The sequence below is a fragment of the Phasianus colchicus genome, chromosome 5, assembly GCF_987193195.1.
Source record: "Phasianus colchicus chromosome 5, bPhaCol1.hap1.1, whole genome shotgun sequence".
Lineage (NCBI taxonomy): Eukaryota > Metazoa > Chordata > Aves > Galliformes > Phasianidae > Phasianus > Phasianus colchicus.
The window spans coordinates 44,409,643-44,427,570 of record NC_143440.1 but is presented as its reverse complement, the minus strand read 5'-3'; the positions used below and the strand labels follow the sequence as shown (position 1 = coordinate 44,427,570).

The 17,928-nt window shown below is 33.9% G+C and overlaps 1 protein-coding gene across 1 annotated transcript in view; it reads left to right on the top strand.

The window, feature by feature from the left end:
• Positions 1–17,928, top strand: part of EML5 (EMAP like 5) — a 93,757-nt gene that overhangs the window by 34,977 nt on the left and 40,852 nt on the right. The window contains exons 11-18 of the mRNA XM_090141490.1: positions 1,887–2,054; positions 3,330–3,436; positions 3,790–3,908; positions 10,919–11,105; positions 11,974–12,079; positions 13,467–13,560; positions 16,072–16,172; positions 17,655–17,857. Coding sequence (XP_089997616.1) covers positions 1,887–2,054; positions 3,330–3,436; positions 3,790–3,908; positions 10,919–11,105; positions 11,974–12,079; positions 13,467–13,560; positions 16,072–16,172; positions 17,655–17,857 — 1,085 coding nt within the window. The remainder of the gene's footprint in view (positions 1–1,886; positions 2,055–3,329; positions 3,437–3,789; positions 3,909–10,918; positions 11,106–11,973; positions 12,080–13,466; positions 13,561–16,071; positions 16,173–17,654; positions 17,858–17,928) is intronic.

Here is a 17,928-nt window from a genome sequence, read left to right as displayed (position 1 = left end):
CAAGATTATGCAGTCCATCCTTTTTGAGATATGTATCTAAATATTTTCACCTTAGTCTTCAAGTAGTTTCAGAATAGAATAGTTTGGTTGGAAGAAACATACGAAGATCATCTAATCCAACTGCCTGACCATTTCAGGGCTAATCAGTGAAAACATTTTAATAAGACTATTATCTAAATGCTGCCAGGAATGAGGCATCAACCACTTCTGTAGGAAGTGAATAGGAAGCCTATTCTAGTGTTTAACCACTCCCTTAGTAAAGAAAATTTTCCCTATGTCTAAGTATGAAGCTCCCTGGCACAGCTTTATGTTGTTCTTTCATGTCATATAATTGTTTCTGGGAGCAGAGCCATTTGTGCTTCCTCTATTCAGAAGTTGTAGAGAGCAGTGAGGTTGCTTCCCAGCCTGCACTTTTCTAGACAACCCAAATTTAGTATTCTTTCCTCTGGAACTGTGATGGAGATTTGTGCAGGGAACTGGAAAAAATAACTTCATTAAACAGTGAGGGACAATAAATAGGTGAACAGCAAATTGGTAGTGCAATCAGACTATCACACTATGTTCTCTAAAGTTTGAAAACCTTTCCAGCACATTTTTTCCTCAACATTCTAAGAAGAGCAAGGTAAAATTTTTAATACTGAAGACTGAAGCAAGGTCTACCATTTTTCATTTTACTGTTCATGATTGAATGAAAAGGAAGAAATATCTTTTTTTGACATATGTTTGATGAGAAAGATTTCATTTTTTTTTTTTTTTTATATCCACTTTTAATAACTCCATTCTAAACACAGTTTGAGTTGAACTGAAACAAAGCATCAGTATCAGAGAACTGTCTTCAAGCTAGTAAAGTGGCGATGTTAAGACAGAGCCTGTAAAATTTTGTTAGCCTTTAAGGAAACTTAACTTAGCAAGTTTGCCTGGAGACTAAATCAAATCTTTAGTTTTTGAAAGAAGAAACAACAAGTCTTACAGTTACATCATTGCAATTTTGCAGCATTACATATTTAATGCTGAGTACAACCACTTGCTCTTCTTGATTTCTCTTAGGATATGCCTTTAAACAAATATATTTTTAGAGAAGTTAATTCTTTAAACAACTGCTATTCCTTCTTAATTTTCTCACCTCTGTTTGTAAATGGTGATGATATCAAAATAAACGTTTAATTTCAACCTTCCCAGTTTTATTTTTAAACCTCGGGTTTTTTTAGAGGTAATCAAAAAATGTGTTCATAAAAGGATCTCCTAACCATTACAAGGAAACTATTTATATTTCCTTTTTATTTCCTATTCTTCACCAGAACTTCCTTCTACTAACTAATCTAATCATTGTGTTGTAATTAGCAGGAGTCAATTAAAAGCTTAACTTGATATTATACTACCATTACTCGATAAGAGTTCCTGGGAATGCTTAGCTCTCAAGTCCCACTAAGAAACAGGAACCAGCGCTATAAGCATAGATGGGTGTATTTTCACTAAGCTTTATATACTTGATACAATATTGAAGTGATCACATCTCAGTGTAGAAATAGTAACTGGCAAATCTTGATTAATGGGGATGATAAAGAAAATTATTAGCTTTGATAAAATGAAGAAGTGTTCCTTAGTATACCTCATACAGGACTATCACGTGTATTCTCTCTGTTTAACTTGTTGGAAACATTATATTCTATAATCTAAGTTGTTGTTTTTGTTGGTTTTTTTAACAACATTTTAAAGAAATTAAAATTTTAGGATAGCGCAAAAAGTTACCGCTATCAATTTGCAGTATTGATTAGCTTAATCACTAGTAATTAGGGTATCTTATTAGTTTGTTTATATATATTTTTGTTATGCTTCTGAAACATTTATTCCATGTGTATTGAAAGATATTTTTATTGTTTTTCTAGGAGCAAAGTTTAAAAAGTATCTTGGTCATTCTGCTCATGTGACAAATGTCAGATGGTCACACGATCACCAGTGGGTTGTTTCCATTGGAGGAGCAGATCATTCTGTCTTTCAGTGGAAATTTGTCCCTGATCGGAAGTTGAAGGATTCTCTTCATATAGCACCCCAAGGTAGGTAATTTATAAAATAATGATGTGGGGGGGAAAGGGAGGCCTGAGTAAAATTATCAGTTGCCAATATAGAAACAGATATTCAGAATTTCTAGTCTGCATGAAGTTGTTATTCTGTAAAATTTGCATCTGTCTGAAGTACTGAAGAGCATTACCTAATATAGCATGTATCCTGTATGGTCAGTCTATCAGCACTGTATAAATAAATAAAAATACTACCATGCTGTTTCCCCTGGAAAGGAAAATTTAAAAGTTTTGTCACTTCATTAAATTTTTCCATTGTGTAGATGATAATTAAAATGTTGTGTTTATTTTGTTGTTTTTTTTAAAGTGCTGTATATATGTTTCATATTTGAAAAAAAAAAAAAACAAAAAAACCAGAAAAGTAGTTCTTTTCATCTCCTGGATGAAGCCTTCAGAAAGCTTTTTAATGTTTTGATTCTTCATGCTGTGAATTAATTTTCATCATTTTTTCCTATGTCCCAAATATCTTACTAGGTACTGCTTCCAAGATAAAATGCCTCTTTCTTGAGAGTGATTTAGGTTCCTTGTTCCTGGGTACAGAACCTTGCTTCTGTCTATCTTCTATATATCTGCTTTACCACACTGTTGATAATTGTTGCTTTTGTGGTTTCCCAAACACTGTCTCCTACCATCTTTACAAAGTAGTATTGCTTTTCTCTGGATCATGTTGATGGTTCTTTTTTCATTACTAAAAGTTTTGCCATTTCCTTCTCATCCATAATAAATTTTCCTAATCTAGCTGAAGAATTGCCGCTTACATCCATGGCTAGTCTAACCCTATTATATCCATTGGGATCCATTTAATTGTTCTAGTTTTCTGCAAGTCTTCATGCATTTGTCTCTTCTATATGCTCAATATACTCATGAGTGTAGAAAATAAATTCAATATGCGTGCAAAATAGCCATTCTGACTTATATTCATTACTTCATTGTACTAGTACTGCTTTATACTTGTTCTCCTTTATATTTGTTATTTCATTCACTTCCTTTTTTTTTCTGAAAATCAACATTCAAGAAATAATACTAATGAATTAAAAGTAGTTCACTCCCAAAAAAACATGCAAATAATTGCTGTCAAGTTAGCTTGTCTGTTGTATCAACAAAATCGATCCTGTTAAATGATAGCAGTTTGTGTTATAGTTAATACAAAAATAGATTTTTCAAATCAGAAACATTACGCAGCTATTCTAAATGCTTCCTAATTTGTCATCCAGTTTATTTCATTTTCTATTACTGTTTTCTTGCTGACAGAGAGTCTGGTTGATTCTAATAGTGATGAATCAGATTCAGATCAGTCTGATGTTCCAGAGCTGGACTCTGAAATTGAACAAGAGACACAGATCACATATCGTAGACAGGTAAAGATTTTTAGTTTTAATGGAAGTAGGAATGTTTTCTGGAACTTATGAAGGTCTTTTATCAGGACCTCCTGAAATTTGAGAACTGAGAAGAGCAAGAAGTCAGTAGTAACTGAGCAAGAAAAAAAAAAAAAAAAATAGAAATACATGTAATTTTTAGCATATTAATTAGAATTTTGGTTGTAATTTAGAAACAACTTACTTTCTACTATTGCTGCACCAGCAATGGATATTGAAAACATTTTTTCATTGGTGTCAGTACCGCATTTTTGTTGGTGATAATTGTAGCTGAATTCTCAGAAATGTTATTTGCATGTGAATCTCTTTATTTAGAAGTGTGCTCTTTCTTGAAGGTTTACAAAGAAGATCTACCTCAACTTAAAGAGCAATGCAAAGAAAAAAGAAAAAGTGCAGCTTCTAAGAGACGAGAGAGAGCTCCAGGGAACAGTATAAGATTGCATTTTGTTCATGGGTATGAAAAACAGGTTTCTTTAAAATATACAACCAGAATGTATTAACTGTTTTGGAATGAAAGACTAATCAAACTTGTTATTTATAGTTTAAAAATCTAGTGAAAGGCTATGTGATTTAGTGTTTTTATTTATTCTTGTAAAAGTAAATCTACACTAGGTTTGTATAAACACTTTATGCCAAGCTGGACTTTTTCTGAATGTGAATTCTGAAGTGCACTGAAAATTTAGCTGATTTATTATTTGAGTAGAGGTGACTAAATAAAAAATTGACTAATACTCATGTTATTTACTCTGGAAAGTTCTCATTGGTGTCATATTACAGAAGCTACAATAGAAACTTGGTTTAGTTGAAGGCACTTGGGTTTTGTCCTAAGTGATGTTTCTAACTGTGTTTTATTTAAAAAAGTAGTAATTATCTATAAACTAGCTATTTATCCCTAATCAGAAAGAATTTATAAGTACCTTTGCTTGAATAGGAATTAAATTTTATTTCTTAATAGATCCTGTGAATGTGTTAGAATTCAATTTTTCATTCTCTTTTTGGTGCTAGTAATTTAAGTAACAAAATAAATTCCAGATACATCCTTGAAATTCTATAATTTCGTCTTTAGGACTGACAGTTTTCCGTAACACTCTGTAAGTGAAGGCTTTTTCATTAGAATAAAGGTGGTGTTTTAAAGTGAGCTGATAGTGGACATTAGTACATTAGAATAATAAAGTCCCTTGATACAAAGCAAAACCAAAATCTTTGTTAAATTAAGGCACTGGAAATTGGCAAATAATGTGTTTTCTTTTCAAAAGGTATCTCTTCAGGAATGCTAGTACTTATTAGAGACAACTATGATAAATAAGAATGATAAGTTACTGACAGAGTTTATTTTTACTGTAACACAGTATCTTTACATGGTAATGACTCTTAAACAATATTAAAATGTTTTCACGTGGAATGCTTCATGAATTAATTGGTTAAGAATACTTAATGGTTCAACTCAGCAGTTTTGTCTGTAGGAGACATGGAGTCTCAGGATTAGCTTTGGAAACAATGACAAATAGTAACTAGTATGAAGCTGGGATTTTTGTTTCTATCTCTATTTGATGGTCCAGGATTCTTAGTTGAATATTTTTTCTTAGCTATGTAGGAAAATACAGTAAGCTGGGTAGATGCACATAGTCTTTAATTAAAAAGTTGCTCTAAGAATCAAACCAAATGATCCTGAGGAAGATGTAGTATGAGTAAGGGCCCTGGATCTTTGGGATTATTGTTATTTCCTTCACAACAGAAGTGAAGCTTGACCAGAATATCCAGGAATGAACAGAAGTAGAATGTCCAGTTGAGTTCTGTCTGGTTGCCCAGTGTGCATCAAGGAAACTAATGAAGAATCCATGCTGAACAACAGATTTTTCTCAATGTGTCCAGGCTGTTAACTTTAAAGTGACCCACATCCAAGTGAGTAATAGGTGTATTCTCTGATTCAGGAAGTCTGCTTTGCTTCACCTTTCTTTAGATGCAATGGAAATGTCTTGGATGTTCCTTGAAAGTGTAAAAAGTGGTGGTTTTCAAAACTAGGGAAGTAAGAAGCTCTTTTTCCTTTCTTTGTTTTTGAGCTGTTTTTATGTTTTGAATTGTTAACTGTTTTGAAAGATGAACTATAAAAATATTTTAATATCCTATAGGAAATCTTTTAAACCTCTTGTTACTTCCTATTTTGGAAGGGGATAAAACAATACTTAGTATGTGAGCCAGACTAATGACTAATACGTGTGAGAAAGCAACTTCTATTAGCAGGTTAATCTTGAAGTGCATAATTGTCTAACAGATCTGATGGAATCATCAGCAGGAGCAGATTATTGAAGTGGTACACTAGTTTGGCCTTCTGTATTTTCCTTCTGCTATGTGCAGCTGAGGTGGTTCAGAAACAGAGAGAGGATACATTTTTTGAGCTATTCAGAAGAACTCTTACTCGGACTCATTGGTTTTGATACTTTCTTCTTGCTGACCCAGGAATAAAGATGCAGATAGCTTTGGCCTGTGTTATCTTAAAGCTGTATTGCTGATGTTACAAGAATAAATTTTATTTTTTTTTAATATGAAAAGATTTTAATTACCATTTAACTTGAGTTCTAGTGTATTCATTGAACCAATCTGATGGTAAGGTGAAATTTGGTTGTGGTTTGAAGATGGCCAGGGATTTCTCATGCTCATAAATTAGAGTCTTATGACACTTTGAATGGATTCCTACCAGAGCTACATAGATTCAAATAGCATTTGAAATGAGTAGATGATAAGTGGTTCTTGCCAAGAAAACATTTCCATAAGGCAATACTTTTTTTCTCTTGCTGTTTTTTTTTTATCTCCCACCTCCCTCTGTGCTAAAGACTGATCTCAGATGTGGTTTTTTTTTTTTTTTTACATCACTTTTTTTGGAGATTTTCTGGGGAATGTTCTGTTACATTCAAAATTTTCCCATAAATATTTTGAAGAATAACATACCAATTTTGAAACATTCACAGCATTAGGCAAGTTACTTCTTTTCCAGGCAGCATGTTACTTGTGAAGTTGTCCCTGGTTTAGACACATAGATGTTGCAATTGTGGATGGGATTCAGCTTCAGATTAAAGAATTTACAATTATTTGACTAAGGTAGAGGTTCTCATGTGTATATCTCAGCATTAGTTACAATCACTGGATATCCAGTCAGTAGTTAGTGCAGCATAGGCATTAAGTTGCTTGTGTGAAATTGAATGCAGATTGCTTTGCAGGTTCCATTGACTATATTGACTGAAGGCTGTTGATTAAAATACGTATGTTAATACATCTAATCCATCTATACTTATATATCTTAATCTAAACTGAATCCAATCCCTTGTATTCATGACCATGATAATGGCAAACTTTTTTTTGTTTTTGTTTTTTTTCCATGTATTACTGAGCTATCTTTTCTTCTCAAAGTTGCTACCATGATAACTTCAGTCAATCCTGCGTGGTCTGATTAGATGTTACTGAAGACTACCTGAGAACATCACCTACTGTGGAATGCAGTGCTGTATTTATTGTGCCTTTTTAGATATTATCCAGTACATATGATTCAGAGTTTTCTTTCATTACTGTTTAGTTCCTAGTCATTAATTGCAATGTCTTGTAAATGTCTGTGTGTGAAGAAATTGTTTCTTTGTATTTTTTTTTTCTGAAATTAAATGCTAATCTCAGTTCTAGTTGGATTAGTAATATATGGATAAGTGTGTTGTAACTGTGTGAGAGTTACAGAGAGCAGTCTTGAACACTGAAGCATCCTCTTTTTCACCCTTTCTTTGACTGTCTGAGCCACTATTTTATCTTTTTCGTGAACAGTACATGTATAGTCAAGGTTTTAGTAAATTGGCACGTGAGAAAGCTCAGATTTGTTTAACTGGTTTACAAAATTTTATTGTGCTACTCAACGTTCCGGCAAAATATGCTTTATTTTAATTGTCAACAATTAAATGCTTTTTTTTTTTTTGTAAACAGAGGAATTGCACTAAACCTCAAACTTTTGATTATAATAAGTAGCAAACTGTTCTTCTGCATCCTAGATAAGTTTTGGATACTCCTGCAATACATTATATTAATGAATTTAGTTTCATCATGCTTAACTTAAAAATATATTGGCAGTGTTTTAACAAGTGCTAGAAAAAATCTTAGTTTTTCTTTCATATCTGGTTTTTAAAATAATCTCATTTAAGGTGTATTTTCAGCATAGTTTTTATTATTCTGTACTTGCAATTAAATTTTTAACAATGTTAAGTACATAGTGAAACACGGAGAAATTATTTTTGAGAAAGAACTGGTCCAGATATCTTCTTTGGCACTCTTTCCATCACTATAATCTCTGCCGTTCACTGTATGTTTTCATGTGCTTACTCTGTTTTTATTGCATACTGTGATAGGTTATTTTTTATTTCTTCATAGTCACTGTGGGTCATTGTATATTATGTTCCTTTAAAAGCTAGTACTGGCTGGGCATCAAAAAAGCTGCCTGCTTATCTTGACTGACTGACTTGCTTTGGGTCAGGCAAAAAAAATCATCCAGCTTCAAAATAACCATGCATTGCTACTGGGATAATTTTTTTGATGAAAGATAAGGGTGGAGGGAGGAGGCTGAAGCCTGGCAGAATAAGCACCTATATTGTTAGTCTAAATTGGTCATTTTGACAAGTGCAGGGAGCAGACGTAACTGAGCTCAGAGCTCATTGGAAACAGATTTTTCTAGATAACTTGAAGGAATGGTAACTCAGGAGACATTGAAAGGTTGCTGGACTGGAAGAAAAACTGAGATTAGGAACCTGCCTGTGAGTACCAATCTAAAGAGTGTGTAGATGAGTGTCTTATTTACAAAGCTTTATTTTCTGTACTATCACAGTTTTTGCTTTTTTAAGAAGCTCTCTGTGCTTGTGGTTTTATGAAACCCATCTTGAGAGTTCACAGTATCACAGATGATACAAAACTGTGAGGCATGGCTGGCACGCCAGATGGTTGTACTGTCATTCAGAGGGAGCTGGACAGACAGAGAACTGGGCACAGAAGAATTTCATGAACTTGAAAATAGGAAAATGCAAAGTTTAGCATGTAGAAAGGATTAATACCATGCACCAGTACAGCCATGGCTGGAAAGCAATTCTGCAAAGGACTTGGAGATTCTGGCAGGTGATAAGCTGGCCATGATTTAACAATGCACCCTCACGGCAAAAAAAAAAACAACAGCAGTATCATGGGCTGAATTAGGAGAAGCTTTACCAGTAGCTCCAAGGAGGTGTTCCTTCCCTGCTACTCAGCAGTTCTGAGACCACACCTGGAGTGTGGTGTCCTGGTACAGGAGAGACGTTGACATACTGGAATGGAAAGTTTGTGGCTTGAGTTGAGCGTGTAATTCCTTTGGGAAAGATTGCTTTTGTATTTTCCTGCCAAGCAAACTCATATTTTCAAGTAACCCAACCCTTTCACTATTTGAGACAAGATAGTAAGACTGTGGGAAGAAATTTTTTGCAAAGTGTTAATCGGTGTTGGTTTGTTTGGATTTGCTAGTTCACTATGACTTGGGTTAGACAAATTAGTACATCTGTGTTTAGAGCATGTGATACTGAGGCAAAAGAACTTGGCTACATAGAACGCTGCTGAGCTGGACCATCTGCTTATCTGTTTAAAAACTTTGTGGGATAATTTTAGCAATTTATCTCTAATCACATATATAATCTGTTATGAATACCACTGCATGTAATGTAGGTAAACAAACAGAAATACAGTGCATTCAAACCTGATCAAAGTACGTGCTCTGCCATTATCCAACTTTATATAAATCTTGTATGACTGAACATGGATTCATGACTGAAGTTTTCAGAAATGTATTTCTTAAATTAAAATTGGTCAACCAGCTTTATTATTTGACCTGTGCATATTGTTGTACTATATACATTAGGAAAGCTTTATATAAATTTATGAAGGAGTATTTGATCCTGACTGCGTAGTTTCTGTGCCATTTAAGCCTTTGCAGTGTTTTGCATCCAGTAGTTGTCTAATACTCGTGTCTTGTGTACCATGATGGCATGTGTACAGATGCATTTTTGTCTTACGTGGCACTGAAAGACCTATATGTTGCAAAAAGGTCCTGCTTTTTTTTTCTGCATAAAAATAATATAGTTTGTTCTGATACATGCTTTTAATTATCCAAAGAAAATAACAGCACAAGAAGTATAAAATAGGGATTACATTCTTCTGTTATTTTGTAGCTGTTCATGGTCAATGTTCACTTGTTTTATTTGCTATAAATGAATTCCTTGTCAGTTTAGAATGTTTTTTTTTTCTTTTGACTCTAAGTTAGAAGTGGGGAGCAAAAGTAGTTGGCTAGATTCTTATTCTTATGATCCCTACATCAAAACAATTAATGACCAATTCAACCATATTCAGGCATCATACTCTTCCTATAAATTTAACTACATGTTTAAATCAGATTTTGCCTGTTTTTCTAAAACAACTGGAAAGTTGATTTAGTTTGGATCTGCTGGAACTGATACAGAAACAGATTAATCAGGAAAGTAAGAGAATGGAAACAGCGCATCAGGAATTTATGGACTGTTCTTTATTTCAACAGAAAAAATGAAAGCAAGTTGGCATTTTTGAATGTTCCTTCTCTTCACTGCCATGGATAGCAGTATTACTAATACTAATTACTTTGAAACTTACTTGTTTGTTTAATGTTGTTTAGATTTTGGAGCCTCTTACATTACTTTGGAAATTATGACATTAGCAGTTTTGACAATGCCATTTATGTACATATGTATTTATTTTATGGAATAGTTAGTCACATCTAGGAAGAAATATGTGTAGTGCTATAGTGTATAAATAGTGTATAATGATCTGAGCTGAGCATTGGCCCATGTCTTGACAGTAGCTGTGCTGTACTGATACTGAAAGGAGACAGGTTTTCCTTGGGGGAAAAAAAAACAACAAACCACCCTTTCTTTCAAAAAAGTTGGGAGAAAATTTATATATATTATTAACACTTAGAACACTTCAAGAAACTTTAAATTTGATGGTGCCTGTGTTGTCCATGTTCTTGTAGAAAATTTTGTTGTTCGATTTTTGACCAGAAAGTGATAGAAAGTGTCCAAAAAATCAGTTTTGTTTTCATTTAATTAATGAATCAGTTTTTTTAATTTAATTGTTGCATCCAGTTGCATGCCTGAACTCTCCATGTGGTCTGGAAAAATTATTACTTATTACTTTATCTCCTAAAGTGGTTGTTAAGAGTTGCTATGAAATAGCAGCTACTTTAATGCTGGTAGTAGTGATACTTGAATAATAAAGCAAATTGATAAATTTTGGGAAAAAAAATAGTTAATAACTCCAAGAACACATAAATACTAACTGGTGAGTAATCTGAACTTTTACATCTGTAAAACACATAGTGCGTAATTTTATATCATGAAGTATCAGTGTTTATGGTTATGACCTTGATGCACAAACTTTTTTCTTTAGTTACAGAGGTTATGACTGTCGAAGCAATTTATTTTACACTCAGACGGGTGAAATAGTATACCATGTTGCAGCAGTGGGAGTGGTGTACAATCGACAGCAGAACACACAGCGCTTTTATCTAGGTCATGATGATGACATTCTTTGCCTTGCTATTCATCCCTTAAAGGACTATGTGGCAACAGGCCAGGTAGGAAGTGTGTTTACCTGCAATAAGACTTCTAATTTGTTATCACTGAGCTTTGAAAAGCCTGTTTTGGAGAAAAGAGGTCCAATCTACATTTGTTCCCATGATGGAATGCACTTCTGTTGCAAATGGAATAATGTTAAAAACTGCAATGTAGGAGGTGTTTTTTTTTTTTTCCAGTTGTTTATACGAGGTCCACTAGGACTCTTTTGACTTTTATCTTCAATATAATTTTATGTTTCTTCTGCATGTTTATGAGTGGAGTAAATGGATAATTACTACTGTTTGTTTTCTTTTTAAAATCTTACTTGTGAAATTAACTATGAGAAACAGTTGTTACTGTATTCTGTCCTGTTCATTTCATGTATTATGGTTTTATCTCCTCTAATCAAGCTGTTCTCTGTATATGCAGTCCAATATTTGTAACACCTCATTTTGTCTTTCTTCCAGATGGCACTTTTAAGATAATGTTTTCACTTGTTTTCTAAAAAAAATATACTTTCATAAGTTTGTACACCATTACTTGAAAGTTTTATTTGTTGTATGATTATTGCTATGATAATAATAATTAGCATAATAATTATTGTAATCATTATAGTAATAATTTTATTATTCAAGTGGAGAAATTAAAACTTTACTAAAAGTTTTGCTTATGATGCCCTTATAATGCTGTTAAGGAAAGTGAACCAGTTTGTGGGAATGGTAACTGTGATGCTGAAGTAAATTAGTACTAAAAAAATGTTATCACTGACACATTCCACATGGTTTTTGAAATATTTGCTAACATTAAAGTTTTGAACAACTATGTCAAAAAACTGACATGAAAAAATAAAAAATTTTAAAAAAAGTTTTTAAATATGCGTACTTTCAGGTTGGTCGAGATTCCTCTATACACATTTGGGATACTGAAACAATAAAACCACTCTCAGTACTAAAGGGCTATCACCAGTATGGGGTTTGCGCTGTTGATTTTTCAGGTAATAAGTATTTGTTTATTTCTCTACTTTACATCATTTACATCTCTTACTGTACAAAAGAGCAAACTAATGAGTTCTAATGAGGGGAATTCCTTTACACTGAAGATTTTGTATTAAAAATATTCTCCAATTATTAACGTCAAATGGGTGAGGCTATTTTAGAGTGATCATTTATTAAAAAGAACTCATGTGGAGTCTTGTAAGTCAGGAAATCCAAGAATGAATTCTGTGTCATTTAGTAATCAAACTGATTGCTTTGTAGTTTGTAAGGTCTGGCTTGCAGATCTTAAGTGTTGTGTCTGCATTACAACTATAAGCTCTTTTTTTCTTAAATATATATCAGTAGTAACAGTATTTAGTTGTGCTCTTAAATATATATGAATATGTATGTGTATATATATACATACACACACACACACACATATGTGTGTGTGTAATACCCAGTTGGGTATATATGATATATATGATAAAGTGATTAAGTCCCATTATGGAGTCCTTGTGGGAGGAAACCCAACTTCTTTTCTTTATTTGACACTAAAATAGGAGAGCACGAGTTAAGACTTCTCAAATTTCTGCACTCTATACATTGAATTTTTCTACCAGTGTTAAATTTCCTCTTCTCACCTGGTTTATGTTTATTCTTCAAGGATTTCAATTTACCAGATAGGACTTTTAACCTCACAGTGAAGATGAATAATCCTAAAGATGACTATTGTGGGATCTTCAATTCTTAGCTTTGTTAGGCTCTCTTGTGAAGATTTGAGTCTCATTTCAGAAATGGCATGGATGCTTAGCAATTTCAAAGATGGGTGCATGTCAAAAAGATATTCATCTTGAATAAGCATAAAACTTTTTTTTTTGGAGGTTAACATGGGATGAATATCAGAGCTACAGAAAGATTTGACACCATTGCCAAGTGTAGGGATATTTCATAAACTTCCTAGCGTTGCTTCAGTGCTTTGCTGTTCAGAAATGAACAGGGATTTTCAGAGTGAGCAGAAAACATTCACAGTGCAACTGTGATGAAGAGTTTTGGCAGCTGTGCCAGCAACAGGGCAGTTTTTAACAGGATAGTTCAAAAAACAGAGAGTGATGGTTGTAATATATTTAACCATGAAAATTGTGATGTTTTGCTAAATTCACAGTTCTTAATTGTTAAATCAAATATAGAGTTCTCAACCTAGTCCAAAATTCCATCCACCTGACATCTCAGGTTTAAAAGAGATGACAAATGTGCCTCTAAGCACACCATGTCATGTGATGATTCACCTGTTTCTATATCCTCCTTATAATATTTCTAAATTAATAATGTTCTTTAGTGTAGTTTCTTATTACTGCAGCATGAAATTATCTATCTACTCTCTCAATTGTAAATTTATTTTTATAGCGGATGGGAAAAGATTGGCTTCTGTTGGAATAGATGACAATCATACTATTGTCCTCTGGGACTGGAAGAAAGGAGAAAAGCTTTCAGCAGTAAGGTAGGAATTTAACTTTTTAAAAAAATTTTTACATTGAGTTAGTCTTGGGAGACGGTGAGGAAAATATATTACTTAAAGAATAATAGTTCTCTAATAAATTAGCAGTTTCTAACACTTAAGTTATACAAATGATAGCATTTAACACACCCTCAATATTTCTTTGGAATAAAATTTGAAGCTGTCACAGATTCCACAAGAATTACTGCAATGGCAGCTCAAATGGTGAAGAATTAAGACAAAACTAAATTTATGTATGTTTCTTTAATATGTTCTGAAATAATTCTTTAAAACTCACACTGTGCACTTCAATTTGTCAATCCTAAAACTTTTTATGCTAGTAATTTGTCAAAGGTTCTGTTCATCTAAACTGTCTATTTTATGGTTCTCTTCAGCATTTCTGTATTTCTGAAACATCGATGTATGCATCCCTTGTTCTTTACTCAGTCCCAACGCTGATCTAACTTGTATTTCTTTGCTGTGGTTTTATTTTCCTTCCACTTTCCTTCCCTCCACACTTTGAATCTTGTAAGCATGTCTGCTTCATACAGTTGCTGGTCTTTGAGTCACTCACCTTGGCTGATTAAGAAATGTCACACCCAGACCTCAGACTTCACTTACTTGCCTTTCTCATGATGCTTAAACCCTTTTGGAGTCTGTACTTAGCTTCTGTATTTTAATCCCCCTAATCCTTGAACCTACAAACTGTTGGTTTTTTTTATAAATCAAACTTTATCAATTTAGTCTCTTTGAGCTGATTTTTGTCTAGAATAGAATATTTGAGAGCAGCAGCTGTACTTTACAGATCACAGTATGAGTTTAGAAAGGAACCAGTTAATGGTCTTTGCTACTAATTTGTTCAGTGATCTGAAAACCACAGAAGGTATGAGTTTTGCTCTTCTTGCCCAGGGACCAATAACAAGTGGCTCTTCAGCATTTTGAATAAATAAAAACAATACTAATCTTTAATTCCTTGCATAAGTAGTAAACATATTGACAGCTGTTTTTTAAACTCAAGACTGAAGCAAAGCATTGGCCTTATGTATCTAGGAGCACAGTGAGATATCCAAAACACGCAGAAAATTTCTGTGCATCTACAAACAGCTGAAAATTCCATTGAAAATTGATATAGCAGCATAATTTTGATTCTAACTAGAAAAATAAAGTAATTAAAAGGTAATTATCATTTATTATTAAATGGTAATTTATTTTCAGAATGAAAGACTGATTTAAATAATACATAGAACTGTATGCCTTGCAATTTTATGATGAGCTGTCGGAGGTTTAAACACAATATAAATGCATCAATTTTCAATAGATATTTTTGTTACTAAAAGGCCACCTAGTGGATTTCTGAACTGAATTTCTCACCTTTGGAAAACTGAAAGCTAATGAGAAATGGAACAGGATTCAGTATGTTCCTTCTTTGGCTTTCTTCCTTTTTATAATAAAATAATTGTAAACTATTTGGAAGTAAATGTTAGCAGGATAAGGAAGGTGTATATGCTAAAAACAAATGTGTTTAAAAAAAAAAAAAAAAAAAAGAATCACTACAATTTTCATAGTATCAAAGAATGGTTTGGATTGGAAGAGACCCTTAAAATTATCTAGTTCAAACACCCCCCTGCCCTAGGCACACCTTCCTTCAGTCCAGGTTGCTTAAAGCTCCGTTCAGCCTGGCCTTGAATGCTTCCAGGGAGGGGGCATTCACAACCCTAATAGGTAACCTGTTGCAGTGTCTCACCACTCCCACAGTAAAGAATTTCTTCCTGATATCTAGTCTAAATCTTCCCTCATCCAGTTAAAAACCATTTTCCTTCATGCTGTTGCTGTATGCCCTTATAAAATTATAAAAGCTTTCCTGTAGGCCTCCTTCTGGAAGGTCACTAGAAGGTCTCCTCAGATCCTTCTCTTCTCCGGGTTGAAGCTCTCTGTCCTCATAGCAGAGGTGCTCCAGCCCTCTGATCATCTTCATAGCCCTCCTCTGGATCTGCTCAAACAACTCCATGTTGGAGACTCCAGATCTGGTGTAGTACTCCAAGGTGGGGTCTCACAAGCATAGAGTAGAAGGGCAGAATCACCTCCCTCAACCTGCTTGTCACACTTCTCTTGATGCAACCCAGGATGCAGTTGTCTTTCTGGGCTGCAAGTGTACATTGCTGGCTAATGTTGAATCTTTTATCAATTGACACTGCCAAATCCTTCTCCTCAGGGCTTCTCTCAAGCAATTCTCTGCTCAACCGGTATCTGCTTGAGATTGCCCTGACCTGGATGCAGGACTTGGCCTTGTTGAACTTCAAGGTTGGCATGGATCTACCAATCAAGCCTGTCCAGGTCCCTCTGGATAACATCCCTTCCCTCTAGTGTGTCAACTGCACCACTCAGCTTGGTGTTGTCTGCAAACTTGCTGAGGGGTGCACTCAGTCCTACTGTCCATGTCACCTAAGATATTAAATAACATTGGTTTTTATTTGTTTTATTTAAAAGAGGAAAATATTTTGCTTTGTATTTCAGGGGAAGCAAAGATAAGATTTTTGTTGTTAAGATTAATCCTTATATGCCTGAAAAATTGATTACAGTTGGAATTAAACACTTGAAGTTCTGGCGTAGAGCAGGTAAGGAAACTTTGGAATTACAGCATTTTCTGTCATTTGAAATATAAATAGTACATCTTCTAATGTGTAATTCATGCATGAAAGGCAGATATTTTCTCCATATACCTCTGTAAGTTAGCTTCTTCCTAGTTCTATTAGAAATAACACTAATGGCCATTATGATGGTATTGTTGATTCTATCAATTTTCTATGTTAGAGATGCAGAAGTAGAAAAATTTGTACTTTCTACTGACTTTTTTATACCTAATATCTCAAAATCTTGCTGAACTGTAAAACAGCGCAACAGTTTTTGGAAGAAGAACAGTTTGAGCATAAATTTTGTAAAAAGGCACAAATAAATAATCTAAAAATGAGACAAAAATTCAGACAAAGTAATTAAAGAGGACACATCTGTCAGTTGAGACTATTGTTATACATACATGTATTGAACATGACAATTAAAAACCTAGATAAGCATCTTAGTTTTTATCTGCTTGAAAAATTGTGAACAGTTAAGGGGAAAAAAAAAAAGGGCATTCCCTGCTGTTAGTTTTAAATTTATAGCATCAGACTTCAAAAATTTTATGAATACATATGGGCTGCAGAAGACCAGCTTACTAGTGCTCTAACTATTCAAGCAGAATCTATGCACATGAGCTCATCTAAATCCCTGCAAAAGTTTGATTTTAGAGAAAAATCTGTGATGAGAGAAGTCATACTGATTTTTTCAGTTCATGCTGCAAGAGAAATTAGGCAAGATTGTCAGAGAAAGCTTAAGTCTGTGTAAATTACTAGTTTTAACAGCTGTGCTTGCTATCTTAACTAAGATAATAAAAACAGAAAATATTTTGACTAAAAAAATGAAATTGATTAGATGTTCTGGCACTGCTCAGTGAGCAGGTATCAGATTTCTCTAATGCTGTAACCCGATGTGAACACTGACAGGGCACTTACTTTGCAACATGCTTAGCAGTGTTAATGTGAGTACAGTATCATCACCTTGACAAATGTGAAGTCTCTGCAGTCTGACTAGAACAACTTCAATTAATGTGAGAAGTATATAGTTTAGATTAAATTTCCTCAGTGTCAAGTGATGGCAAAGAGTTTAAGACCCTGCCTCAAGCCCTGGAACTATGAGAATGGTACAAAATGTCAGATCCTGAGCGACTTCTGCACAGGTGAAGTTTCTCAGAGGATTATGAAAACCTGAATCTGACCTTCTGGCTAGAAGTTAGTATTTATTATGACTGGCATTACTTCAGATCATAGTATTTTAAAGAATTTTAAAATTCATATAGCCGTAATGTTTCTATCATCCAGAAGCCAATACAACAAACCTCAAAGATAAAGTTAGATATTATGAAAGCATATCATGAAAAGAATGAGATGTTGAGTCTTAATCAGTTTTTTTTTTTTTTTTCAAGTTAATTTTTAATGTGGAATTTCTATGTACTGTGGTAGGTATTAATTTTGTTGTTATGAGCTGTTTTTGTTTTAAACCAGGGGGAGGACTAATTGGGAGAAAGGGCTGCATAGGTGCAATGGGAAGAGCCGATACAATGATGTGTGCAGTATATGGCTGGACTGAAGAGATGGCATTCTCTGGAACTTCCACAGGGGATGTTTGTATCTGGAGAGATGTGTTTCTCATAAAAACTGTCAAAGCACATGATGGTCCTGTGTTCAGCATGCACGCATTAGAAAAAGTAAGTTAACAGCTATAATTCCACATAAACAATAATTTAAACAACCAAAAAAACCTCCGTAATTTATTCAT